The 27,220-nt window shown below is 38.6% G+C and overlaps 1 protein-coding gene across 5 annotated transcripts in view; it reads right to left on the reverse strand.

Moving 5' to 3' along the window:
- The window catches only part of POLN (DNA polymerase nu), a 181,332-nt gene that overhangs the window by 128,706 nt on the left and 25,406 nt on the right, over positions 1-27,220 (reverse strand). For all 5 annotated transcript variants that reach the window (XR_006729414.1, XR_006729413.1, XM_045528184.1 and 2 more), the window contains exons 4-7: positions 24,335-24,414; positions 21,433-21,933; positions 18,652-18,848; positions 3,064-3,176 (exon numbers count right to left, since the gene is read on the reverse strand). Coding sequence is in view for 3 of the 5 variants with exons in the window: in XM_045528184.1 (XP_045384140.1) it covers positions 3,064-3,176; positions 18,652-18,848; positions 21,433-21,933; positions 24,335-24,414 (891 nt within the window). In the remaining 2 variants the exon portion in view is untranslated. The remainder of the gene's footprint in view (positions 1-3,063; positions 3,177-18,651; positions 18,849-21,432; positions 21,934-24,334; positions 24,415-27,220) is intronic.

A 27,220-nucleotide genomic window follows, 5' to 3' on the forward strand; every position in this document is an offset into this window, starting at 1 on the left:
CAATCCCATTTCTTGGTATCTACCCAAGGGAAAAGAAATCAATATATAAAAAAGATATCTGCATTCCTATGTTTATAGCAGCACTATTCACAATAATCAAGATATGGAATCAACCTAAGTGTCCATTAACAGGGGATTGGATAAAGGCATATATACACAATGGAATACTATTCAGCTATAAAAAAGAATAAAATCATGTCTTTTGCAGCAATATGGATGGAACTACAGGCCATTATCTTAAGTGAAACAACTCAGACACAGAAAAACAAATACCGCATGTTCTCACTTATAAGTGGGAGCTAAATAACGTGTACACAAGGAAGCAGAGTGTGGAACAATGAACAATGGAGACTTGGAGGGGTGAGGAGTGGGAGTTGGGAGAGCAGTGGATAATGGAAGGTTGCTTGGTGGATACAATATGTGTTGCTTCAGTGATATATTTACTAAAGATACTTGCAGATGGAGACTTAAAGAAAGAAAAAAAAAATTTACTGAAGCCCCTGACTTCACCACTATGCAATATATCAATGAAACAAAATTGCATTTGTATCCCATGAATATATACAAAAAATATTAATGGGAAAAAGCAAACAAACTGGATAACTATATGCAGAAAAATGAAACTAGACTCCTATCTCTCACTATATACAAAATCCAAATAAAAATGTCTTGAAGTCATAAATCTAAGACATGAAACTACGAAACTATAAAAGAAAACATTGGAGAAACACTCCAGAACATTGGTATGGGCAAGGATTTTTTGAGTGAGACTTCAAAAACACAAGCAACAAATGCAAAAATAGACAAATGGGATTACATCAAGCTAAAAAGCTTCTGCACAGCATAGGAAACAACAAAATGAAGTGACAACCCAAAGAATGGGAGAAAATATTTGCAAACCATCCATCTGACAAAGAATTAATAATCAGAATACATAAGGAACTCAAGCAACTCAATAGCAAAAAACACAAATAATCTGATTTTAAAATGGGCAATAGATTGAAAAGGCATTTATCAAAAGATGACATACAAATGGCCAACAGTTATGTGAAAAAATGCTCAACATCACTAATCATCAGGGAAATGCAAATCAAACCACACTGAAATATCATCTCACTCCAGTTAAAATGCCTTTTTTTTTTTTTTTTTTTTTTTTGAGACAGAGTCTCACTTTGTTGCCCGGGCTAGAGTGAGTGCCGTGGCGTCAGCCTAGCTCACAGCAACCTCAAACTCCTGGGCTTAAGCGATCCTACTGCCTCAGCCTCCCGAGTAGCTGGGACTACAGGCATGCGCCACCATGCCCGGCTAATTTTTTTTTCTATATATATTTTAGTTGGTCAGATAATTTATTTCTATTTTTAGTAGAGACGGGGTCTTGCTCAGGCTGGTCTCGAACTCCTGACCTCGAGCGATCCACCCACCTCGGCCTCCCAGAGGGCTAGGATTACAGGCGTGAGCCACCGCGCCCGGCCTAAAATGCCTTTTATTAAAAAGGCAGGGAACAACAGATGCTGGCAAGGATACCAAGAAAGAACCCTTGTACACTGTTTGTGGGAGTCTAAATTAGTACAACCACTATGGAAAATAGTATGGAGGTTTTTCAAAAAACTAAAAATAGAAGTACCATATGATCCAACGATCCCACTTCTGGGTATATGTCCAAAAGAAAGGAAATCAATATATCAAAAATATATCTGTACCCCTATGTTTATTGCAGCACTACTCACAGTAGCCAAAATATGGAATCAACCTAAGTGTCCATCAATGGATAAACAGACAAAGAAAATGTGGCATATATACACAATGGAATATTATTCAGCCATAAAAAACAATGAAATCCTATCATTTACAGCAATATGACTATAATGGGAAGTCACGATACTAAGCAAAATAAGCCAGAAAGTAAGCACAGAAATATATTGTGTGTTCTTACTCATACGTGGGAGCTAAGAAAGTGGATTTCATGAAGATAGACTAGTGCTTACCAGAGACCAAGAAGGGTAGGGGGAGAGAGAGATTAAGAGAGGTTGACTAATAGGTACAAAAATATAGTTAGATAGAAGAAACAATTCCTACAGATTTATAGAGTGTCTATAATAGACAATAATCTACTACATATTTTGAAATAGCTAGTAGAGAATAATTTGAATGCTCCCAGCATAAAGAAAAGATAAATGTTTAAAGTGATGGATATCCCAATTACCCTGATTTGGTTATTACACAATATATGAACGTACCAAAATATCACATATACCCCCAAAATATGTGCATCTATTATGTATCAATTAAAAAAGATTATTGGTGATTCTGGGGGGAAGATGGTGGTATCATCTTAATAATAAAATCCCATATTTTAGTCATACAATTGAAATATTTACAGATTAGTCATATGATATGTAGGATTTGCTACAAAGTATCCATGGGGCAGGGGTTTGGAAGTATGGGGAGCTATAGAGCAAAGACTGGCTGTAAATTGATAATTGTTGAAATTAGGTGAAGGGTATTTTTGTATGTGTTAGAAATTTTCTACAATAAAAACTGTTTTTCCTAACATTTTTTATGAACATTTTCAAACGTAGACAATTTGAAAAGAATTATACAGTGAACACTCATGTATCTACCACCTAGATTCTACAATGAATATTTTTGTTCTATTTGTTTTATCTGTCCATCTAGTAAAAAAAGATTACAAAAATCTTTACTATTTTAAATGAAAGGTAAAAAAAGTGTCCTATATTGTTTTGATGTTAATTACTCTGAACTGTACTGTAATTCTTAGAAAGTTTATAAATTGTTTGTGGTAACAACAAATTCCATTCTGACCATGCTGCATAATTCTTTCCTATTTTAAATAATAAAAGTAATATATACTTGTAAAAATCCAAATAACCTGGAAACATAGAGGGAAAGTACCTCCTTATGCTTAGGGCCCGTGAAGTGGTGTGTTCAGAGTCCGTGGGGTAGGTGGCCCCGGAGTGGTGCGCACAGCAGCACTCACCACCCTCCCATTCCCAGGATAAATTGAAGAGTTAAATTTTAAAGATAATAAACACTGTAACTTACCATGCTTCCAACTGCCATTGCTGCCAAAAAACTGCACCACTATTCTCACGAAATCCTTAGCATTAAAACAAATAACAGGGCATTTACATTTCAGTGTTTGAAATAGCACGTTGCTAGAAAATAAAAAGAAATTCACTGAGTTAGACATTAATTTAGAACTTTCAACCTTGGAAAAATATTATTACTACTCTGCTAATAGCTATCATTTAGATCAGGGGTAGGGAACCTTTTAATGTTGGAAGGCCATATTGATTTGGCTATAGTCAAATAAGGCCACATTCAAGAAACTTCAATTATACTTAAAAATGTATTTTATTTTGTAAAACTCTAACTACTATGTAACTAATAATTTCAAAAATGAAAACTATTTGTTAATTTTAAAGTTAACTAATTTTTTAATGACTTTGTTGTGTCTGCTATTTGAATATTTCGTTGTAGCATGGAGGTCTGCAGTGTCAGTTGATCCTCTAGAATGGGTATCAGTCATTTGTGACCTTAAGGGGACCTTGATTTGGGTTAGGTAGGACAATGTAGATTCACAGCAATAAGCGGTTGAAAAGCAAGAAAGCATTTTGGGGGCATGTTGCCAAAGGCATGGGTATTCTACTGTATTTTTCCATATTTCAACTGGATCTTTCTTAGCATCAAACAATGACTTCAAAATGTCATCTACTAAGAGCTCAATCAATTCTATCTGTAGTTCTTTAGGTGCCTTGGTGATATCAACCCAGTGAGGCTGAAATACTAATTCATGATTCTCAGTCAGTGAACCTTTCACTGTATTCTTCAATTAATAGATGTATAACAGCTGTGTATTCTTCAAATGATTCACACATATCATCCTGTTCATCAATGACCTTTGCTAACTGGGGAAAATATTCATCTAAAATTTCCTTTTGAAGAAGTAGTATTTTGAAGAAAGATAACTTTTTTCAAAATGCTTGGATTTTTTTTGCCACATACCATATATAGACTTAGTTTTACCTTGCAAAGAAATATTCAAGCCATTTTGATTGATGTGATTATCACACAGAAATGCTGCATTCCTATAGTAATCTTATTTCAATAATTCACATTGCTGATTCTGTTCTTCATAAAATTTAACTATCTGCTCTCTCAAAGAGAAAATTTTAGTTAACACCTATCCCTGTGATAGGCAACATACTTTAGAACAAGGCAAATCCACACGGAATACCTCATCATTCAACTTTAGCATGTTATGAAACTGACTATGCCATCTTGCATCTTCCAAAGAACCTCATTACTATATTAATGAACATTTACTATACAGAGAGATGGGCCCAAACTCTAAGCCACCAAAGCCATAAATCTCTCTTTACAGTAAATGTTCATTAATATAGTAATGAGGTTCTTTGGATAGAGCTGAGGAAGAAAGAAACCAGGAGCCAAATGAGCTCTGCACACTAAGTCAAAATGCAGTTAGATTTTGCCTTGTTCCGCAGACTTTTTTGGCTTTTTGCATTGGATGTGATTTTACCTTGGTCTCCCTTGAACAGGGGCCAGGATGTTAGGGAGGGCAAAGTGCTAACAGCATGACTCTGGGCTTGATGGACTGGGGAGGGGTGCATGGGAGGGGAGTAGGGGGAGCAGGAATGGAAAGCTGATGGGGGTCGATGGGGGGGAAGACTTGGTCTCGCTGGAGCTCCCTCCACTTTGATGTTCTTCCATGCCAGGAACTCAGAGATCCTCACTGAGGAAATCTCATAACTACACCATCCTCCACTAGTAAGAGATGCACACTAGTGGATTTCTATCTTCATAAGACAAACAACAAAAAGAATACCTTGTAAGATAAAATGGCTAAACATAATGTATAACTCAGTTGTATAAGTCAATTATGTCTTGTTTGCAAAACAAAAAGACAGGTATAATATAAAAAAGCTAGACATATTCTAAAAAAGGAGACTCAAGTTGAAGTCTCAAGACTGATCAATTATTTTAATTATCTCTCTGAGCTTCAGTTTCCTCATCTATAAAATGGAGTTAATAAGACCTACTATACAGAGATAATGTGAAGATAAAGAGAGATCATATATATGAAAAGACCCTGCACAGGTATTTAATAAATGTAATTAAATATATTTTGTGCAAAAAAATTACTTATGTGTATAGTAAGTTAAACGTGATTTATTTAAATTCATTTTGAATCTCAAAGATACAATTATAGAATTGGGATTGTTATTTCCAATTTTATGCTACTTAAGGCAATATCTTCATATAATTTTCCTGGAACTTCTAAGAATTAAGCCTCAACACTCATTCATTCAATTATAATATTGAAAAATTATTTATTAAGCACTTGCTCTGTGGAATTGTTCTTAGTGTTGGGGATACAAAAATGAACAAAACATAAAAATTTCTGCCCTCAGAGAGTTTAGGGGAAGATACACGGTAAACAAAATTAAGGAAGATACATAAAATGACATTGGTGGTAAGTATTAAAGAGAAATATGAAGAAGGGAAGGGCGACGGGGAGTGTGTATGCGATGTTGGCGGTGGGGTACTGTTTTATACATGGCAGTCAAGGAAGGTCTGGATAATAAGGTAACTCTTGAGCAAAGACATGAAGGATAAGGTGAACAAAAGCCTAGTTGATGAAGGAAAGTTCTTTAAAGAAAATTTTAGCCCATATATGTGAAAGAAATGATAGAGTTAGAAAAATTACCACTTTACTAGCCATAATTAAATAAGTGATTCCAATGACCCTCATGAGTGGACAAAACCACTAAGGAAAAGTTTGGTGGAAAAGTTTACAAAAGGAGGCTGGGCGCGGTGGCTCACGCCTGTAATCCTAGCACTCTGGGAGGCCGAGGCGAGTGGATCGCTCGAGGTCAGGGGTTCGAGACCAACCTGAGCAAGAGCGAGACCCCGTCTCTACTAAAAATAGCAAGAAAATCATATGGACAACTAAAAATATATACAGAAAAAATTAGCTCGGCATGGTGGCGCATGCCTGTAGTCCCAGCTACTCGGGAGGCTGAGGCAGTAGGATCGCTTAAGCCCAGGAGTTTGAGGTTGCTGTGAGCTAGGCTGACACCACGGCACTCACTCTAGCCCGGGCAACAGAGCAAGACTCTGTCTCAAAAAAAAAAAAAAAAAAAAAAAAAGGAAGGATCATGCTGACACCATCTGAACCCGCTGCTCCAGCTCAGCACCATGAAAATTGGGACAACCCAATTGCATCACTAAGGGAAGCCAGACAAAATAGAGGACACCCAGTTAAGTTTAAATTTCAGAAAAACAGTGAATAATTTTTATCTGAAAAAATTTAAATATTTCTTAGAGGTGTATATTTTAGTATAAGTATGTCCCATGCAATTTTGGGGTGTGCTTATACTAAGAAAAAAATAGTTTATCTGAAATTCATATTTAGCGTGCACCACCTAAGAAATGTTGTGTGAAAAAAGTTGGACCTGAATAATTAAGCCTTTAGAACTAAACTCCAGATTACAGAAAATATGGACGAAAGGAGAAAGAACAAGTTAAAGAACCCGACAATGAAGCAGACAGATAAACCCAGGACATGGGACCCTCCCTAAGAGTGGGAAAGGGGTTGGGGGTTGCTCTAGATTAGAAGAGACAAAAGAGACATGACCACCAAATGTTATGTGTGGGTCTTGTTGAGTTCTTTATGTAGGTGGACATTTAAAAAAATTTCAATAGATTGGGGGTACAGGTGGGTTTTTGATATATGCATGAATTGTATGAAATCAGGGCTTTCAGTGTACCTGTCACCTAAATAGTATACATTGTACCTGATAGGGTTAGGGTACAATAGGTATGTAGTTTTTGATCCCTCACCCCTCTCCCCGACCCCCCCTTTCTGAGTCTCCAAAGTCTATTATAACACTCTGTATGACTATATACATCACTTAGTTTCCACTTACAAGTGAGTACATAAAGTATTTATTTTTCCATTCCTCAGATACTTCACTTACGATAATGGCTTCTAGTTTCAACTAAGTTGCTGCAAAAGACATCATTTCATTCTTGTTTATGGCTGAATAGTATTCCACTGTGTGTGTGTGTGTGTGTGTGTGTGTGTGTGTGTGTGTGTGTGTGTGTACACACACACCACATTTTCTTTATCCACTCATCAGTTGGTGGGCACTTAGGTTGATTCCATATCTTTGCAATTGTGAATTGTGCTGTGATAAACATAGGAGTGCATGGGTTTCTTTAACATATTGACTTCTTTCTCTTTAGATAGATACCCAGTAGTGGGATTGCTGCATGGAATGATAGGTCTACTTTTAGTTCTTTGAGGAATCTCCACACTGTTTTCCATAGAGGTTGTATTAATTTACATCGCCACACAGTGTATAAGCATTCCTTTTCACTGCATCTGTATCAACATCTATCATTTTTTGACTTTTTAATAATGGACATTCTGACAGGGGTAAGGTGGTATCTCATTGTGGTTTTAATTTGTATTTCCCTGGTGCTTAGTGATGTTGAGCATTTTTTCATATATTTCTCAGCTATCTGTATATTTTCTTTTGTGTGTATGTGTATTTTCTTTTGAGAAATGTCTGTTCATGTCTTTTGCCCACTTTTTTGTTCACATTGTGCATATATCCATTTTTTGAACTCTTTTAATTGACAAATTATATATATTTGTGTGATACAATGTGATGTTTGTGAATAATTAAATCAAGCCTATTAACATATCTATCCCCTCATCTACTTATCTTTTGTGTGTGTGTGTGGTGAGAACACTTTAAATCTACTCTTAGCAATTCTGAAATATACATTTTTCTTAAGTATAATCACCATGCTGTGCAAGATCACTAAAACTTATTTCTCCTAATTGAAGTTTTGTTCCCGCTGATCAACATCTCTCCTTTCCCCATGACCCCACCACTCCCCTTCCTCCAGTCTCTGGAAACCACCCTTCTACTTTCTACTTCTATGAGATAAACTTTTCTAGATTCCACATATAAGTGAGATCATGTAGTATTTGTCCTTCTGTGCCTGGCTTATTTCACTTAGCATAAGATCCTCCAGGTTCATCTATGTTATCACAAATGACAGAATTTCTTTCTTTTTTAAGGTGGTATAGTATTCCATTGTATAAATAGACCACATTCTCTTTATCAGTTCATCTGCTGATGGACACTTAGGTTGATTCCATATCTTGCCTACTGTGAATAGTGCTGCAATGAACATGGGAGTACAGATATCTCTTTGACATAAGAATTTCAATTCCTTTGGATGTACACCCAGAAGAGGGATTATGGGAACATATGGTAATTCAATTTTTAGTTTTTTGAAGAAGATCCAAACTGTTTTCCATTATGGTTATACTAACTTACATTCCTACCAACTGTATACCAAGGTTTCCTCTTCTCCACATCCTCACCAATATTTGTTTTTATCTTCTTGATAACAGCCATTGTAACAGGTGTTAGGTGATATCTCATTGTGGTTTTAATTTGCATTCCCTGGCCAGGCAAGGTGGCTCATGCCTGTAATCCTACCACTCTGGGAGGCCGAGGTGGGTCGATTGTTTGAGCTCAGGAGTTCGAGACCAGCCTGAGCAAGAGTGAGACGCCGTCTCTACTAAACAAACAACAACAACAAAAAAAAAAATAGAAAGAAATTATATGGACAACTAAAAATATATATATATAAAATTAGCCACACATGGTGGCACATGCCTGTAGTCCCAGCTACTCGGGAGGCTGAGGCAGGAGGATTGCTTGAGCCCAGGAGTTTGAGATTGCTGTGAGCTAGGCTGATGCCATGGCACTCTAGCCTGGGCAACAGAGTGAGACTGTCTCAAAAAAAAAAAAAAGTTAAAAAAAAATTTGCATTCCCTGATGGTTAGAGATGTTGAGTTTTTCATATATCTGTTGGCCTTTCATATGTCTTCTTTTAAGAAATGTCTGTTGACATTTATCGTAGTCCATTTGTACTGCTATAATAAAACACCACAGACTGGGTAATTTATAAATAATGGAAATATATTTCTCACAGTTCTGGAGACTACAAAGTTCAAGATCAAGGCACTGGTAGGTCTGGTGTCTGGTGAGGCTGCTCTTTGCTTCCAAGATGGTGCCTTGTTGCTGTGTACTCATAGGGCAGAAGGCAGAAGGGCAAAAGGCTTGTCTACTTTTTAATGTGGTTATTTTTTTCTTGTTCATTTGACTTCCTTGTAAATACTGGATATCAGTCCTTTGTCAGATATACAGATCATGAATATTTTTCTCCTATTCTGTAGGTTGTGTATTTACTCTGTTGGTTATTTCTCTTGCTGTGCAGAAACTTGTTAGCTTAATTAAGTCCCATTTATTTGTTTTTGTTGTATTTGCTTATGGGGTCTTAGACATAAATTCTTTGCGTAGGCCAATTTCCAAAACAGTTTATCCTAAGTTTTCTTCTAGAATTTTTATGCTGTCAGGTCTTACATTTAAGTCTTTAATCCATCTTGAGTTAATTTTTGTGTATGGTGAGATAGAGATCCAGTTTCATTCTTCTGCATGTGGCTCTCCAATTTTCCCAGCACCATTTATTGAATAGGGAGGGCATCCTTTCCCCTGCATGTGTTTTTGTCTGTTTTATCAAAAGATCAGTTGGTTATATGTATACAGTTTTATTTCTGGGTTCTCTATTCTGTTCCATCGATCTATTTACATTTCTACTTTAACATCAGTACCATGCTGTTTTGATTATTATAGCCTTGTAGTATAATTTGAAGTTGAATGATGTGATGCCTCCAGATGTGCATATTTATTTATTTATTTTTGATTAGGATTGCCTTGGTGGCTATTTGGGCTCTTTTTTGATACCATATGAAATTTAAGATTATTTTTTCTAATTCTGTGAAAAATGATGTTGGTATTTTGATGGGAATTGCATTGAATCTGTAAATCAGTTTGGGCAGAATGGACATTTTAACAATATTGATTCTTCCAAGTCATGAGCATGGAATGTTTTTCCATTTGCTTGTGTCATCAATGATTTCTTTCACTGGTCTTTTGTAGTTCTCCCTGCAGAGATCTTTCACCTCCTTGGTTAAGTGTATTTCTAGGTATTTTACTTATTTTATTTTTTGTAGCTATTGTAAATGGTATTGAGTTCTTGATTTGATTCTCAGCTTGGCTGTTATTAATGTATAGAAATGTTACTGATTTGTATACATTAGTTTTGTAACCTGAGACTTTACTGAATTTATTCATCAATTCCAGGAGTCTTTTGAAGTAGTCTTTAGGGTTTTCCAGGTATAAGATCATATTATCAGCAAAGAGGGAAAATTTGACCTCCTCTTTTGCAATTTGGATGCCCTTTCTTTCTTTCTCTTGCCTGCTTTCTCTGGCTAGGACTTCCAGTACTATGTTGAATAGAAGTGCTGACAGTGGGCATCCTTGTATTCTTCCAGTTCTTAGGGGGAATGTTTTCAACTTTTCCCCATTCAGGATGATGTTGGCTGTGGGTTTGTCATATATGGCTTTTATTATTTTTAGGTATGTTCCTTCTATGATTAGTTTTTTAAGCATTTTTATCATGAAAGAGTGCTGAATTTTATCGAACACCTTTTCTGCATCTATTGAGATGATCATATGGCTTTTGTTTTAAATTCTGTTTTTGTGGTGAGTCACATTTATTGATTTCCATATATCGAACCATCCTTGCAATTTCTTTGACGAAACCCACTTGATCATAGTGAATTTTTTTTTTTGATGTGATGTTAGATTGTTTGCTAGTATTCTGTTGAGGATTTTTGCATCTATGTTCATGAGCGATATTGGTCTGTAGTTTTCTTTTAACCCTTTCCCAGCTTTGGATCAGGGTGATACTGGCTTCATAGAATGAGTCAGGGAGGATTCCCTCCTTCTCAGTACTATGGAACAGTTTCAGTAGGATAGGTACCAGTTCTTCGTAGGTCTCACAGAATTCAGCTGTGAATCTATCTTGTCCCAGGCTTTTTGTTGTTGTTGTTGTTGGGAGATTTTTCATTACCGATTCAGTCTTGCTACTCATTATTGGTCTCTTCAAGGTTTCTATGTCTTCCTGACTCAAGCATGGGAGGTTGTGTTTCCAAAAATTTATCAATTTCCTCTAGATTTTCTAATTTGTATGTGTGGCGGTATTCATAGTAGTCTCAGATGATCTTTTGTATTTCTATGGCATCAGTTTTAATGTCTCCCTTTTCATTTCTGATTGAGCTTTTGTGAATCCTCTCTCTTCTTTTCTTGGTTAGTCTAGCAAGAGGTCTGTTAATTTTGTTTATCTTTTCAAAGAACAACTTGTCATTTCATTTATCCTTTGTATTTTTTTTTGTTTAAACATAATTTAGTTCTGCTTTCATCTTTGTTATGTCTTGCCTTCTACTAACTTTGGGTTTGGTTTGTTCTTGTATTTTTAGTTCCCTGAGGTGTGACTTTAGGTTGATAATTTGATCTCTCTGTCTTTTTGATGTAGGCATTTACTATTATAAATTTCCTTCTTAGCACTGCTTTTTCTGTATCCCAGAGATTATGGTAGCTTGTGTCACCATTGTCATTAGAAAAAATTTTATTTCCACCTTGATTTCATCACTGACCCAAAGATCCTTCAGCAACAGGTTGTTTAATTTCCATATATTTATATAGTTTTGAGAGTTCCTCTTGGAATTGATTTCATTTTATTCCACTGTGGTCTGAGAAGATACATGGCATGATTTTGATTTTTAAAAATTTGCTGAGACTTGTGGGCTAACGTATGGTCTATCTTGGAAAATGTTCCACATGCTGATGAGATGAATGTATATTCTGCAGTTTGGGGGGAGAATGTCTGCAGTTTAGCGGAAAGTGTTCTACATGCTGATGAGAAGAATGTATATTCTGCAGTTTATGGGGAGAATGTAAATGTGTTAGGTCCGATTGTTCTAGAGTCCTATTTAAGTCCAGCATTTCTTTGCTAATATTCTGCCTCAATGATCTAATTTTGCCACTGGAGTGTTGAAGTCCCCCACTATTATTAAGTTGATGTTTATTTCATTTCTTTTTTTTTTTTTTTTTTTATTGAGACAGACTCTCGGCTCTGTTGCCCGGGCTAGAGTGAGCGCCATGGCATCAGCCTAGCTCACAGCAACCTCAGACTCCTGGGTTCAAGCGATCCTACTGCCTCAGCCTCCCGAGTAGCTGGGACTACAGACATGCGCCACCATGCCCAGCTAATTTTTTTTTTTGGTATATATTTTTTTAGTTGGCCATATAATTTCTTTCTATTTTTAGTAGAGACGGGGTCTCGCTCTTGCTCAGGCTGGTCGCGAACTCCTGACCTCGAGCGATCCACCCACCTCAGCCTCCCAGAGGGCTAGGATTACAGGCGTGAGCCACCGCGCCTGGCCTATTTCATTTCTTAGGTCTAGCAGTATTAGTTTTATGAATCTACAAGATCTGATGTTAGATGTACATATATTTAGGATTGCTGTATCTTCTTGTTGAATTGATCCCTTTATCATTACGTAACGACCATCTTTTTTAATGTTGTTTATTTAAAGTCTGTTTTATCTGATATAAGAACAGTTAATCCTGCTTGCTTTTGTTTTCCATTTGTGTGTAATATTTTCTTCCACTCCTTTACCTTGAGTACATGTGACTTTTCATGAGTTAAATGGGTTTCCTGGAGACAGTAAATATTTGGGGGGGGGTTACCCATTCCATCAATCTATATCATTTAAGTGGAGCATTTAGACCACTTACATTCAATACTGATAAGTGATACCTGTTCCAGTTATCATGTTGATTGTTACCTAGTTGCTTTGTAACCTCCCTTGTTACTGTTTTATAAGAGCTGTGAGTTTTTACTTTTGAATGTTTTTACACTAGTTAGTATCCACCATACTTTTTTGGTGTTTAAAGAACTTTTGAGCATTTCTTGTAGGACAGGTCTAGTGGTGACAAATTCCTTAGTGTTTGCTCGTCGGGAAAGATTCTTTCTCTTTCCTTTATGACACTTAGTTTTGCCAAATACAAAATTTTTGGCTGACAGTTATTCTGTTTAAGAAGACTAAAGATGGGATCCTAATCCCTTCTGGCTTGTAAGGTTTCTGTTGATAAGTCTGTTGTTAGTCTCATCGGCTTTCCTTTGTAAGTTACCTGATACTTTTTTCTTGAAGCTTGTAGGATTTCCTCCTTCACTTAGACTTTGGCCAGACTGATGTCCATGTGCCTTGGTAATGTACTACTTGCAATGAATCTTCCAGGAGTCCACTGACTTTCTTGTATATAGGTGTCTCAATCTCTAGCAAGACAAGGGAAGTTTTCCTCCATTATTCCCTCAAATAGGTTTTCCACACTTTTTACTTTTTCTTCTTCTCCCTTGGGGATACCTACGATTCTTATGTTTGAGTGTTTTACACAATCCCATATTTCTTAGATATTTTGTTCCTTTCTTTTGATTCTTTTTTATTTTTGACTGACTGGGTTAATTTGAAAGCCTTGTTTTCAAGCTCTGGAATTTTTTCTTCTGCTTGCTTTTAGTCTGTTAAGACTTCTGCTATATTTTTATTTATTTATTTATTTTTTTGAGACAGAGTCTCACTTTGTTGCCTGGGCTAGAGTGAGTGCCGTGGCGTCAGCCCAGCTCACAGCAACCTCAAACTCCTGGGCTTAAGCGATCCTCCTGCCTCAGCCTCCCGAGTAGCTGGGACTACAGGCATGTGCCACCCTGCCCAGCTATAGACTTCTGCTATATTTTTAAATTCTCTAAATGACTCTTTCGTTTCCAGAAGTTCTGTTATTTTATTTTTTAAATATATCTCTTTAATGGATTTTTCATTCATGTCCTGAACTATTTTTTCCATTTCTTTGTGTTGGTTTTCACCTTTCTCATCGATCCCATTGAGCTTGCTGGTGATCCATATTTTGAATTCCACATCTGACATTTCAAAGATTTTCATTTGGTTGGAGTCCATTGCTGGAGAGCCAGTGTGATCCTTTGGGGGTGTTAAAAGAGCCTGTTTTTTCATATTGCCAGAGTTCTTATCTGGAAACTTCTCATCTGGAAATTCTCCCCTCAGCTCAAAACAGATAGCTTTGCAGCTCACCTGTTCTTTGCCATGAACTCTGCTGTTCAGTGTAGAGAGGAAGAGATACACTCCCTTTAGGCTCATGCAAGTAGGTACCCACCATGGAGTTGCTGGCAATTTGGGGTGGCTGGATCTCAGACCCCTGGGAGAATGTTCAGGTCCCAATCATGGTGGACAAGGTTAGGTTATCCCCAGTTCCCAGACCCCAGATGGCATACTTGAGTCCTGGGGGGACCAGACTGAGATCAGGCTGGCATACTTGCTCTTAAGCTTCCCTGAGTTCAGGTGCTGGCTGTGATAGTGAGGGGTGGGGTGATCTCTTGCTTCTGGATGAATGCTCAGGCAGGAGGACAGATGCACTGTGAAGCTGTAACGAGAAGGCTGGGTTCCTCTTGATGAGATTAGCAGTGGCAGGCATCTGTGGGACACATATGCCCCTCACACCTCCCTTTCTCGGCAGTGGTAGCAGTCTCTGTCCTACAGGGGCACAAAAGCACCCAGATTCCCAGCTCCCACCTTGGCCCAGCTGAAGCAGAGGTGGTGGAGGCAGCTCAACCTGCTATGTACAGGGCAACCAGGCTGGCTGTGGCCTGTGGCTGAAATGCTCTAGCAGGGGAAGTATGGTTGTGGGACTTGACCCAGGGAGGACAGGCTCCTCCCAGAGGAGATAGGCAGCTTGGGGAGAGGACTGTTAGCCCTGCCCACTCTTAGGGGAGGTGGTAGCTTTTGTCCTTGAGGCACACAAAAGAGCCTGCTGTGGTTTTTTTTTTTAGAAGGAAAGGAGTGAGCTCCAAGCTCCGTGGAAGCCTGGGTGCGATAGGCACTCTGTCAGAGGTGGGGCAGCTGCTCACAAGTGTCCTGGCTTAATCTTCTCCTGTGGAACCCTTGTCTGTCATGGGTGGAAACAGCCATGGCTGCCTCAGAAGCAGTGGGCAGGGAAGGGGAGGAGGAAAGGAATGCCCTAAATGGTGGAGAGCTGGTGCCCTGGTCCCCTTTGTCCTAAGGAGCCCTCTGGCATGCTGGACTCTCCTGTTGGCTGGAAGTGGCCTGCCCTGAATGCCCAACCTCCAGGAGACCACAGTTACCCTGGAACCCACTGGTCCCTCAAGGATGCTGCAGTCTGCGTGGGTGCTGGGGGGTGTTGGCTGCGGATCCAGTGATGTAGAAACCCAGGGGCTGAGATTCCCAGGTCGAGGCAGCTTCACTGCCTGTCCGTGAAGGGAGGGAAATGAGCCACACCCTCTGTGCAGAACCTGGGTGCAGTAAGAAGAGTACTATTGGGGGTATACCCACTCCTGCAAGCCTAAAACTGCTGTCCTGCAGCTCATTCACACTAAAAACTCATGCTTAGGAGCAGAGGCAGCTATATGTGCAACACTGCATGGTTGGAGGAGAGGAGGTCCCCTTCTCCACATCCCTTCCCAAGCTGCCCAGCTTTAAGCTCCCAAAATGATGCCTTGGGCCTGTGACCTGAGAGGATGGGGCCTCTCCAAGCAAACAGCATGGGCAAGATGCTGGGCAGAGTGCTGTCTGCTCCTGTCTTGGTCTCACTGCAGCTTATAGCAGGGCAATAGGAATTGTCCTAGCAGTAGGTAGGAGAGCTCAGGCTTCTCTGTCCCTCCCCAGCTGGATAGGACTGCAGCTGTGTCAGCCTGAACTCAGTCCATGGGCAGGGCGCTGCCCATCTTTATACTTCCAAACACACACCTTGGGCCCATCACCAGAGAGGGTGAGCCCCTTCTCAGGCAGGCTGTGCTGGCAGGAAACTGTGGGGAGTGCAGTTTGCTTGAGGCTTGGTCCAATAGCAGACAGATGCATGCTGGAAAGCCTGGCTTCTCTGCCCCTCCCCAGCCAGGCGGGGGCTGCAGCTGCATCAAGCCCAAACCCAACCTGAGGGCAGGGTACATTCCAGGGTCAAACTCTCAAAATGGCGCCTTGGACCTGCAACCAGAAAGGCTGGGGCCCCTCCGAGGCAGTCAGCGTGGATGAGAAACTGGAAAATACTGTCTACTCATATCTCAGTCTCAATAGCAGCCCACAGCAGGGCAGTAGGGACCTTCCCAGGAGTGTGCGGGAGCTCCTAGGCCCCTCTATCCCTCCTCAGAGCTGCACAGTGGCTGCAGGCACGCCCACAGTTCCCTGGTATCTAGTTTCTCAGAACGGCCCCTGGTTCAAGCTGTTCTAGGCTCAGATGTGCATGGGATTCTGCATGAGTTCCTTTTTTGGAACAATGTCTCTGTACAATCTCCAAGCAGCTCCTTTTGTTATGCCAGAGGCCTGCATGGGTTGGGGTTCTCTTGTAGTCAAGATTGTAAAAGTTTGTCTTGGAGAGTGGAGTTCTCCCTTACTACTTCACCACATCCAGGAGCTTCCCCTGGCTATTAGCCAGCCCCTGGCTGGGCAAGTTGCCCTGAGCTCTCTCCTTAACCACTCTGGCGCCTCCTATCGCTTCCCTGTTGAATCCCTGAGTTTTTGCCTAGATAATCTGTTTCCTCTACATGGAGGAGACACATACTATCTATCTGTCTAGTCAGCCATCTTGATCCTATCTAGATGGACATTTTCAAAACCACTGGGTAACTTTAAATTTGGACTGGGTATTGTTAATTTGTTAAGTTTTAAAATGGCACTGTGGATATATGAAAAAAAAAAGCCCATATTTTTCAGAGTTGCACCTTGTGACATGTGAGGGCAAAAATGACAGGTCTAGGATTTTCTTTAATCCCAGTCTCTCCCCTTCCCTGAAAAAGGGATAGATGAAGGAAACATGGAAAAATCTTTGATAGTATTGGTCTGGGTGTGTATACTACTCTCTACTTTTATGTTTTCATATTCACTTTTTGTTTGTTTTTTAGAGAAAAGCATAAAGGAATGAGGCAGCAAACCATACAGATATCTGGGAGAATGCTGCAGGAGGGGACAGCCCCTCATACAAGGCCCGTGGGTAGAGGCGTGTTCCACATGGTCAGGAACAGCAAGGGGCTAGAGTACACTGAGAGGCTGGGAGGTCAGAGGCAGTGGAGGGCCCGGAGCATGCAGGCCTCAAGGGCCACCACAGGGACTCTTGCTTTTCTACACTTGATCTTAGCCAAAAGGCCAAGTAGTAATGACTTTGGCTTTTTTTCAGAGCAAAGCAAGAGCTGTTAGAGGGTCTTGAGCAGGGGAATGATGTGATCTGATTTATGTTTTTATAGGTTGGCTCTAGATGCTGTGCTGAAAACAGACTGAAGGGGCAGGCAGAAGCAGGGGTACAGTCTGGAAGCCCTTGCAGTGGTTCAGTTCAGAGGTAATGGCTTGCATTGAGTTGGCAGCAGCAGAGTGGATAAGAGTAGGGCAGATTCTAACTATACTTTGAAGACAGAGCCAATAGGATTCGCTAAGAGCTTGGATATGGTTCATAGAAAAAAGAAGTTAGAGATAACACCAAGACTTTTGGCCTGAGCTCATGGAGGACTACTACTGATGCTGACTAAGACAATCAGGCCATAGGGCAGGGTCCAAGGGAATACAGGAGCACAGTTTTGGACACGTTAGGATGAAATGACTACTAGATGTCCAAGTGGAGAATGCTGAGTAGGTTATATGAATCTGGAATTCAGAAAAGGCCACCCAAATATTACGGCTTTATCCTCACAAGGGTCCTCCATACACTAGACCTGCCTAATTGTTCTTTAAAAAGGAAATTACATACAAAGAAGGTTAAGGGTTCTGTTGGGAGCAGAAGGCTGTGTTTGTCAAACATTGTCCCCTTCTCCCCAAAAAGTTACCTAAAAGCCACCCAGAGCCCAGCAAGCCTATATAAGGCATGGAAGTGCTAGTACTGGGCCTGCTTTTCTCCGGAGCTGCCTTGAACCCCTTTTTAGGGTGGTGGCTTCAGGGAGCTCCCCCAGAGTAGTTAATTGACCTTCAACAGAAAGGGCTGGGAAGGTAGCAGATGCCTCCATCCAAGGCAAAAATCCGTCAGGTGGACAACATAAGTGAATAATCAGGAGGGGCTCAAGCTTCAACCCAGAAAGAGCTTTTCAGGATTGAGAAGGGGCAACAGGAGCATCTCTGCCTGCTTTAAAATTCCATGATTCTAAGGACAGGTGCATGAGAGACAAGCCTTGCCTATTTTCATAGACATGGAACTTTGGAACTGTTACTATCCTTGGTATTATTGAGGACAATTTACTGTTTGCAAGCAGTGATACTTCATTTCTGTAAGTGAGTGAACAAGTGTGATAGGGAAAATCATCTGGGGCTCTGGCAGTGACAGGGGGTTTTCAGACCATGGGGACAATGTTTTTCTCCTCGACTGCTCATTGTGAAGTTTACTCAAATACTGGAGCAGGCTCTTACAGAAGGATGTCAACTCCATTCCAGAAGTTCTCTGGGGGAGAGAGGACCAGTGTTTGCAGAAGTTTTTATCATTTAGATCCATTTTGTTTTCATGTGCCCATACAAAACTTCTAAAAGTTTAAAAAATTAAAATTGGAACTTAGGAAACTTCACATTATGATAAAGCAGCACGTAAGTAGGATTTAAAATAATGAGTGAAGATTTCTTACCTGGCAAATTGATTATGTGCCTTTTTTTCTTGGCCCCTGATAGAAGAGTGCTCTGTTTGTATGTAGATACACTGATCACTAGACAGGAAGGCCTCCTCCAGAACACTGCCACAGGCAGGGGCCTCCCCACCTCCACAGCTGCCTTCTCCTTGGCTCTTGAGTAACATGACAATTCCTTCAACAGAGGAAAGTGGAGCCTGTGAATACACAATAAAGTTTCAAAATTAAACACAGACAACACATCCATTCAAGAAAGATATGTCACATTTTATAATTAAGCAGAGAAGAAGAGAAAAGTCCTAAAATTAAATTTGTAAATGAAGAGCTCTTTTACTTACAAGACCAAAAGCCACCCATGATTTTACTCCAAATCTGGTCTTCTATATTATTCAACATCATAATGGATGACTTAGGCAGTGCAACATGATAGGAAAAAGAAATAAAAGGCATACAAATCAGAAAGGGAGCATTACACTGTTTTTATTTACAGATGACACGAATCTCTGTGTAGAAAATCCAAAGGAGTCTATAAAAAAATCTGAAATTAATCTGTGAATTTAGAAGGTTGCAAGACACAAGATCAAAGCACAAAATCAAATGTATTTTTATATACTAGCAATAAACATGTAAAAATGGAAATTTTAAAATACTATTATTATTTATAATAAATCCAAAAAATGAAATACCAAGGTATAAATCAACAAAATATGTACAGGATCTGTATGCTGAAAACTACAAAATGCTCATGAAAGAAATCAGAGAAGACCTAAACAACAAGACATACCATACTCAAGGATTAAAAAACTCAACATAATTAAGTTTGTCACTTCTCCCCAAGTTAATCTTTATAACCAAGAAGATCAATAAGCCTCAAGTACAGGAAACATGAAGAAAACTACACCAAGAAAAATACATGATAATCAAATTGCTTGAAACCAGTGATAAAGAAAAAACCTTAAAAGAAGCCAGTGGGGCAAAACACATTATATAGATAGAAACAAAAATAAGAATGACAGCAAATTTCTTGTGGGCAAAATAGAGCAAGTTAGAGAACAGTAGAGCAACAACTTTAAAATACTGAAAGAAAAAAACTATCAACTTAGATTCTTTAGCCAGCCTTCTCAAAAATGAAAGGTAAAGCAAGCCTCACATACTACCCTGAAAACTATAAAACACTGCTAAAAAAAATTAAAGTCTTAAATAAACAGAGAGACGCCCCATGTTCCTGGATCAGAAAACTCAATACCATTAAGATGGCAAGATTCCCAAAATTAATCTATAGATTGAACACAATTTGTATCAAAATCCCATTTGGAAGTTTGCATAAATTGACTATTCCTAAAATTTTTATGGAAATGCAAAAGAACCACAAAACCCAAAACAATCTTGAAAAACACAAAGTTGGAGGACTCATGCTTCCTGATTTCAAAACTTACTACAAGGCTCCAGTAATCAAGACAGTGTGATAGGTGTCATAAGGATAGCAAAAAAGTTAATGGAAAGAATTGAACATCCAGAAATAAACCCTATAGTCAACTGATTTTCAATAAAATTTATAGTCAATTGATTTTTGATAAAAGTGCCAAGAAAATCCAATGGAGAAAGGAGTCTTTTCAACAAATGGTGCTGGGACAAATGGATAGCCACATGCAAAGGGTGAATTTGTGACCTTGTCTCATACCATATACAAAAATTAACTCAAAATGGATTACAGATGCAAATGAAAGAACTAAAACTATAAAACTCTTAGAAGAAAACAGGAGTAAATTATCTTGACCTGGGATAGGCAAACCATATTTCTGTATAACAGAAGCACAAGCAATAAAAGAAAAAAATTAATAGTTTGGGGTTCATCAAATTTAAAAAACTTTGTGCTTCAAAAGACAACATCAAGAACATTTTTTTTTTTTTTTTTGAGACAGAGTCTCACTTTGTTGCCTGGGCTAGAGTGAGTGCCGTGGTGTCAGCCCAGCTCACAGCAACCTCAAACTCCTGGGCTTAAGCGATCCTACTGCCTCAGCCTCCCGAGTAGCTGGGACCACAGGCATGCGCCACCATGCCTGGCCAATTTCCTCTACATATATTTTTAGTTGTCCAGATAATTTTTATTTCTATTTTTAGTAGAGACAGGGTCTCGCTCAGGCTGGTCTCGAACTCCTGACCTCGAGCGATCCACCCGCCTCGGCCTCCCAGAGGGCTAGGATTACAGGCATGAGCCACCACGCCCGGCCAAGAAAATTTTTTAAAAAGCCTTGGATTGGAAGAACTGTAAATCATATTTCTTATAAGGGCCTTGTATAAGAATTTGTGAAGAACTCTTAGGATCCAAAATAAAACACAAACAACCCAATTTTAAATTGGGCAAAAAATTCGAACAGACATTTCACCAAAGAAGATACATGAATGGCCAATAAGCACACGAAAAGATGCTCAATGTCATTAGCTAATAGGGAAATGCAATTTAAAATCACAACCTCATACTCATACTCACTAGAATGGCTAAAGCCAAAAAGACAGACAAGTATCGGCAAAGAGGTTGAAAATTTGAGACCCTTGTACGTTGCCAGTGGAATGTAAAAATGGTACATCTACTCTGGAAAACAGTTTGGCAGTTTCCTAAAAATTTAATGGGAACTAAGCATTGTCAATGACTTACCATTGTGGGGGACAGGAGAGGCTTAAAATCTTATTTCTAGTTCTCCAATCAAAGTCAGACACTAAGAAAATGGGCTTCTTTTATGGTGCTAAAACAACAAATAAAAACCAACACTGTTTCCTAACCTGGTCAGCTCTTAGCTGGGTTGAACCATCTTTATACATCAGAGTTACCACCAGCACTGCTGCCTGTTTGAGCATTTCAATCAGCTGGCTTTTTGCCAAATCATCCAAACACCGAATATCACAAAAATGTTTTTTAAATGCTTTTGAGTTCCCAGAATTTAAGTAGGCTTCAACCTCTTCAGCATCTTGTTCCAATGCCATTTGTTTATTTCTTTTCTCTGATGAATTATTATATGTAATAGGTTTTCTTTTAAGAGTCATGCTTCCCTTATTTTCATTATTTGTATTTTCCTCTAGCACATTCTTTCTTTTATGCTCCATTTTCTGTAGAACTGAGGCCTCTCGATTACAGTCTGGAATTAAACAACTGGAAAGAGCCAGTGAGCTGTTGCTCTTCTGTTTTTGGTCAGTAAATAGCTGATGTGTACAGCTGACACTGGAGGACTGAGGATAGGGCTTGGTGGAACCTCTTGATGTCTGGCTTGTTAAAGATTTAAGATTCTACAGAAAAATGGAAAAATATTTAATTAGAATGTGGATTCACATGACATATCTATAAACCAAACTAATTTCTGATAAAAACTTGTCTAAGGTAATGTGGAGACACAAGCTCCACACTATCTATGATCAAACTTTCTAATGAAACCATAAAGTATCTTCTAGAGCAGTGATTTTTCTCAGCCAAGGTAGGTGCATATCTGGATCATGGGGCTGGAATAGGCAGGAGCTCAAAAAGCCTCCAACCCCTGTTCTGGGAATCATGCATGTAATGGGAGATGTCATGGATGGAGTATGCTGCATATGTGCTTAAGAGTGTAGATTAATAATTTACAACTTCCAAGTAAAGGCCATTTACAGAGAAAGTGAAATCATCAAAACTATTTGATAATATGTTAAATTATCTACTAAAAATGTTTAAAATAACACACCTCAGTAGCAACCCTCTTCCTGTCTCATTCCAGCAATATACATTGATAGATCCATAGACTAACTGAGGGGGAAAAGGTATCCTTACCCATTTCATTATAGGATTCATTTACAGTAACACTTTATGTTTTATGTTTATTTTCAAATATGTAATATATATTTTGCTTTGAACAACTATGTATTAATTTACCTTAAAAATAATTTTGAAACAAAATGTTGGTCATATATCATGGAAAAAATTTTAATTTCTATTCATATTTTTATTGCAGAGAACAGACTCTCAAGCATAAAATTATATAAATTAAAAATGTTGGCCAGGTGTGGTGGCTCACGCCTGTAATCCTAGCACTCTGGGAGGCCGAGGCGGGTGGATCGCTCAAGGTCAGGAGTTCAAGACCAACCTGAGCAAGAGTGAGACCCCAACTCTACTAAAAATAGAAAGAAATGATTTGGCCAACTAAAAATATATATAGAAAAAATTATCCAGGCATGATGGCACATGCCTGTAGTCTCAGCTACTCGGGAGGCTGAGGCAGGAGGATCGCTCAAGTCCAGGAGTTTGAGGTTGCTGTGAGCTAGGCTATGCCACGGCACTCTAGCCTGGGCAACAAAGCGAGACTCTGTCTTAAAAAATAAAATAAAATAAAATAAAATAGTAAAGTAAAATAAAGTAAAGTAAAATAAAGTAAAATAAAATGAAGTAAAATAAAATAAAGTAAAATAAAATAAAATAAAATAAAATAAAATAAAATAAAATAAAATAAAAATGTTGTGGAGGAGTATACAAGAAAAAGAATTCAAGGAGAAAAAGAAAAATAAAATTTTGGACTGTTCAAGATCTTCCTCATGTATTTTAAAGAGATGAGTATAGATATCAATTGCCAAAGTACAGTATTTAATTTTAGTGGCTATATTTTAAGTTTTTTATATGTCAATATTAACAATATATCAGAAATCATGTTCTTTGCAACTTTTTAAACTTGTGATGAATATTTTAAATTTCAACTTTAAAATATGCAAGGAGGTACATGGCTTTTCAAAATTGTTTTTTTTAAAATCAGAGTCTCGCTGTTGGCCAAGCTGGAGTAGGCTCTTCAAAATTCTTTTGAGCAAGAGGGAACAAAAAGTTTGAAGACCTCTGCCTTAGGGATCCAAGGAGCACAATTTGTACACCACTGAGAGATATAATTTCCATTCACTTACAGAAGGAAGAAGAGAAGAGTCCCTTCTCTGTGTTCCCTCCACTCCAAGAGCAGATAATCGTCCTATCAACCCAAGAGATAGGTCCTATTATTATCCCACTTTCCTACAGGGAGTTTAGGTTTAAATTAAGTTAGGTTGGGTCTTGAACACAGGTCATTTACTCGAGTCCATTCTCTTAACCACCACGCTGCCTCCATCTCTTTCAAACACAGGTCTTCAGTGACATGACCTCTTCTTGTCTCTCCTCTCTAACCCAAACCATAAACACTCTCCCACTGTGAATTTTATACCCCTGCCTTTCTCCATGAACTTCTATTATTTCCACTACCCCAAAGTCCCAAGCTCTCCTTTAATCTGAAAAAATATTCTCAATGTCCCACCACTCTCTAAAGGTGAGGATCCTAACCATACAACAGATCTCAGGTCAGATAAAATTTTCTCACTTCAGAAAGACACCTCAGACTCTTCTCTCCAACCTAGAAAAGCAAAATGCAACAGCGTAAAAACGGGTTAGATATTCTTCCTATTGTTCCCAGAGCACTCTGAACTTACTTCTCTCACTGCACTTAGTACCCTGTATTGTAGAGATGTATCCTACTTCTCTTACACTTCCCCACATTCAAATTAAACTATAAGCTCCTAGAGAGCAAGAACTCCTCTTTTAAAAACCATTATATCCACAGTACCTAGTATATAGTAGGACATTTAATAAGTATTTGTTGAACAAGTGAAGGTTATCTGTTCAAAATTATTCATATTTGCAATGATTTACCTTTTTGTCCAATGATTGATTTTTCCCATCTTCAAGTAGTACTGAATACTTAAAACTGGATCTGTTTATCACTTCTGCAGCTTTTACAGCAACAAAAAAGAAACATGGGGCATTAAAGAAACACTGAAATCTAAATTATACAATTAACTAAACATTGAAAATAGCCACCATGATGCTATTTACTCATTATTAATTTACTTAAAACAAGGTGATAAAATTCAGAACCAAAATGCATATTATCACTGCAGTAAGTATTTACACAAATTATCTTCAAATTAACCGGAGACAGATCTTTGTAATTATGAAATGTTTATTAAAAATCATTACTTGGCATTTGCATTTGAATATTTGTCTTTAAAAACCCAAGGTCAACATTTTAGAGAAAACTAGTAAGTATTAAAAGTTTGAGGAAATTCGTAGACTGAATAATATTGCAATAGAACAATTAAAGGTTCAGTAAAACATCATTAATAAAAACTTACAACTTAGATTTTTGTTATAATTTTAATAAGCCTGGGCTGAACAATAAGCGATGGAACCAAGATTCAACCCCAGGCAACGTGACTCAGGAGTCTGTGCTCTTAACCACTGTGATGTTCCCTTTATTGGAACTATTATAACAAAGAAATGCAAATGGAGGAAAATATTTAATTTATAATAGAAAAAAGTTATACTTAGGATAAATACAACAAAAAAGGCACAAGCCCCTTGATGATGAAAACTTAAAATCTTAAGAAATGGCATAAAACAAGATCTGTATAAATGAAACAACATAGCATTAGAATATGTATCAAAAAATGTTTACTTCTTCCAAATATAAATTTAAGGCAATTTTATTTAGAGACTGTATACGGATCTTCGAATGTAATACAATAATTTCAAAGTGCATGTGAAACACTAAATATCTGAAAAGAAACAAGAAATGTAGCTTTAAAAAATAATAAAAGAGAAAAGACCTCTAGGACAGAATAGATAGCCCAGAGAGTGAACCCAGGACTTCGGAGAAATTAAGATAATCTATTAATCTTAATAGATTAAGAAATAGGGATGATATGACTAGTACCACATCCAAAAGAAAAAAACATGTACTGGGGAAACACTTGGAACAAAAATGACAAAGCGTTAATATCTATATTATACAAGTTCTTATACATTGACAAGAAAAGACTAACAACTCAATAGGGAAATGAGCAAAGGATAGAAAAGGAAATATACAAAATAGCAAATCCAAACAGCAAACAAATACAATATAATACTCAAATTCACTAATAGTAAGGTAAATGCAAATTAAATTAAATATAACTGGATATGGAGGTGAAGAGGTAGTCTCATGCATTGCTGGTAAAAATGTGAATAGTTACAACCTTTTTGGAAAGCAAACTGTCAAGACTTATTAAAATTAAAAATGCACACATCACTTTTGGGAATTGGGAAGGGGAGGAGTGACCCGAAGGGAGCACAAGATGGGTCCCTGGGAATGCTAATAATGTTCTCTTTCTTGAGCTGTGTTTGTGAAATTTTGACCTATTAACTTAGAATATGTGTGCTCTTTTATATATATATATGGGAGAGAGAGCACCTTAATAAAAACAGATATAAAATATATCAATCATCTAACCAATCTCACTCTCAGCTCTTTCAAAAAAATATACACAATAGTAAATAGGTTTAAACCAAAATATGTATGGCGGTATTACACATTATGGCAAAGGATTGAAAACAAAGTAGATACCAATCAAGAGGAAATTGATGAGTATGTTATATAACGTCCATATCATGAAATACATAGCCATTAAAAACAATGACTTACAGCTCTATCAGTTAACTGAAGGTGACGATTCCATTTTTTAAAGCAATGACCAAACCTCCCCATTTATGTACATGAAGATGTTATGCCGGCACAGGTCAGGTCCTCCGGGAGGCTGACTCTGGGATAAAGGTTTGCATTTGGGGAGTGAAGGAGGCAGGACTGGGCCAATGAAAAAGGTGGCTGAAATGCAGTCTCTTGAAGGCCTGTTCTGGACCAAGCATAGCCCTGGCAGATTTGTCCCTGAGTGGGTCAAGGCAGCTGGGCCTTTATATGCCAGCACCAGTCACTGGATCAGTTGCTCCTGAAGAAAAGGTATGCCCTTGGACAAAGAAGCTCTTTGCAGCCAGGCAATCACCGGCAAGGGCCATCCCAGGCCCTGGGGACAAGTGCTTCAGCACTAACGGGGATCTGTCCACTACAGTGTTCATGGCAGTCCATGCTGTGCTGCTCAGAGCCACCGGTTTCAGACACATTATAGGAGCAGTTCCTACAGGATTCTGGTGGTCCTCTTCCTGGGGAAACTTATAAAAGGAAAGTAATGGGACGAACTACATCTCTCTGCAGCTGATCTCAAGGTTACAAATGACATTCATCTTCTTCCTCTACTGTCCAGTCTAAGGTCTCCTCACTCTCGCTTCGTGCCTCTGCTGGTCTAGGTGGCTTCACTTTCCTGATCAAGTGACTCAAATCCTTATCCCTAAAAGGTAAACCCCTGGTCCCCATGCCCTTCTCTGGCCACCCTTCATTTACCATCAGATTTGGGCAGGGGACCAAGAGGTGACCAGTCCTATCTATCATCTGGGTGCTTCCCTGCCCCGCCTCTGTTATGTAGGCTAAAAATAGCAGTCCCACTTCCTCCTGTGTCCAGGGCAATCACCCCTAGAAGCATGAAAATTATATGCCTTGCTTGCCAGTCTTTTAGCATAAGGAGATTGAAATGATGAGGCAGCAGCCACAGCTTGAAACCAAATGGCACTCTTCCCATGCCCTTGTTGGAAGGGTTTCCCCTCTGGGAGTCAAGACCTTTAAACCTGAAGAACCTGAGGTGTCTTGTGTGTCTTGGGGAGTAGTGAAGG

Source organism: Lemur catta, chromosome 17 (assembly GCF_020740605.2).
Source record: "Lemur catta isolate mLemCat1 chromosome 17, mLemCat1.pri, whole genome shotgun sequence".
Taxonomy (NCBI): Eukaryota; Metazoa; Chordata; class Mammalia; order Primates; family Lemuridae; genus Lemur; species Lemur catta.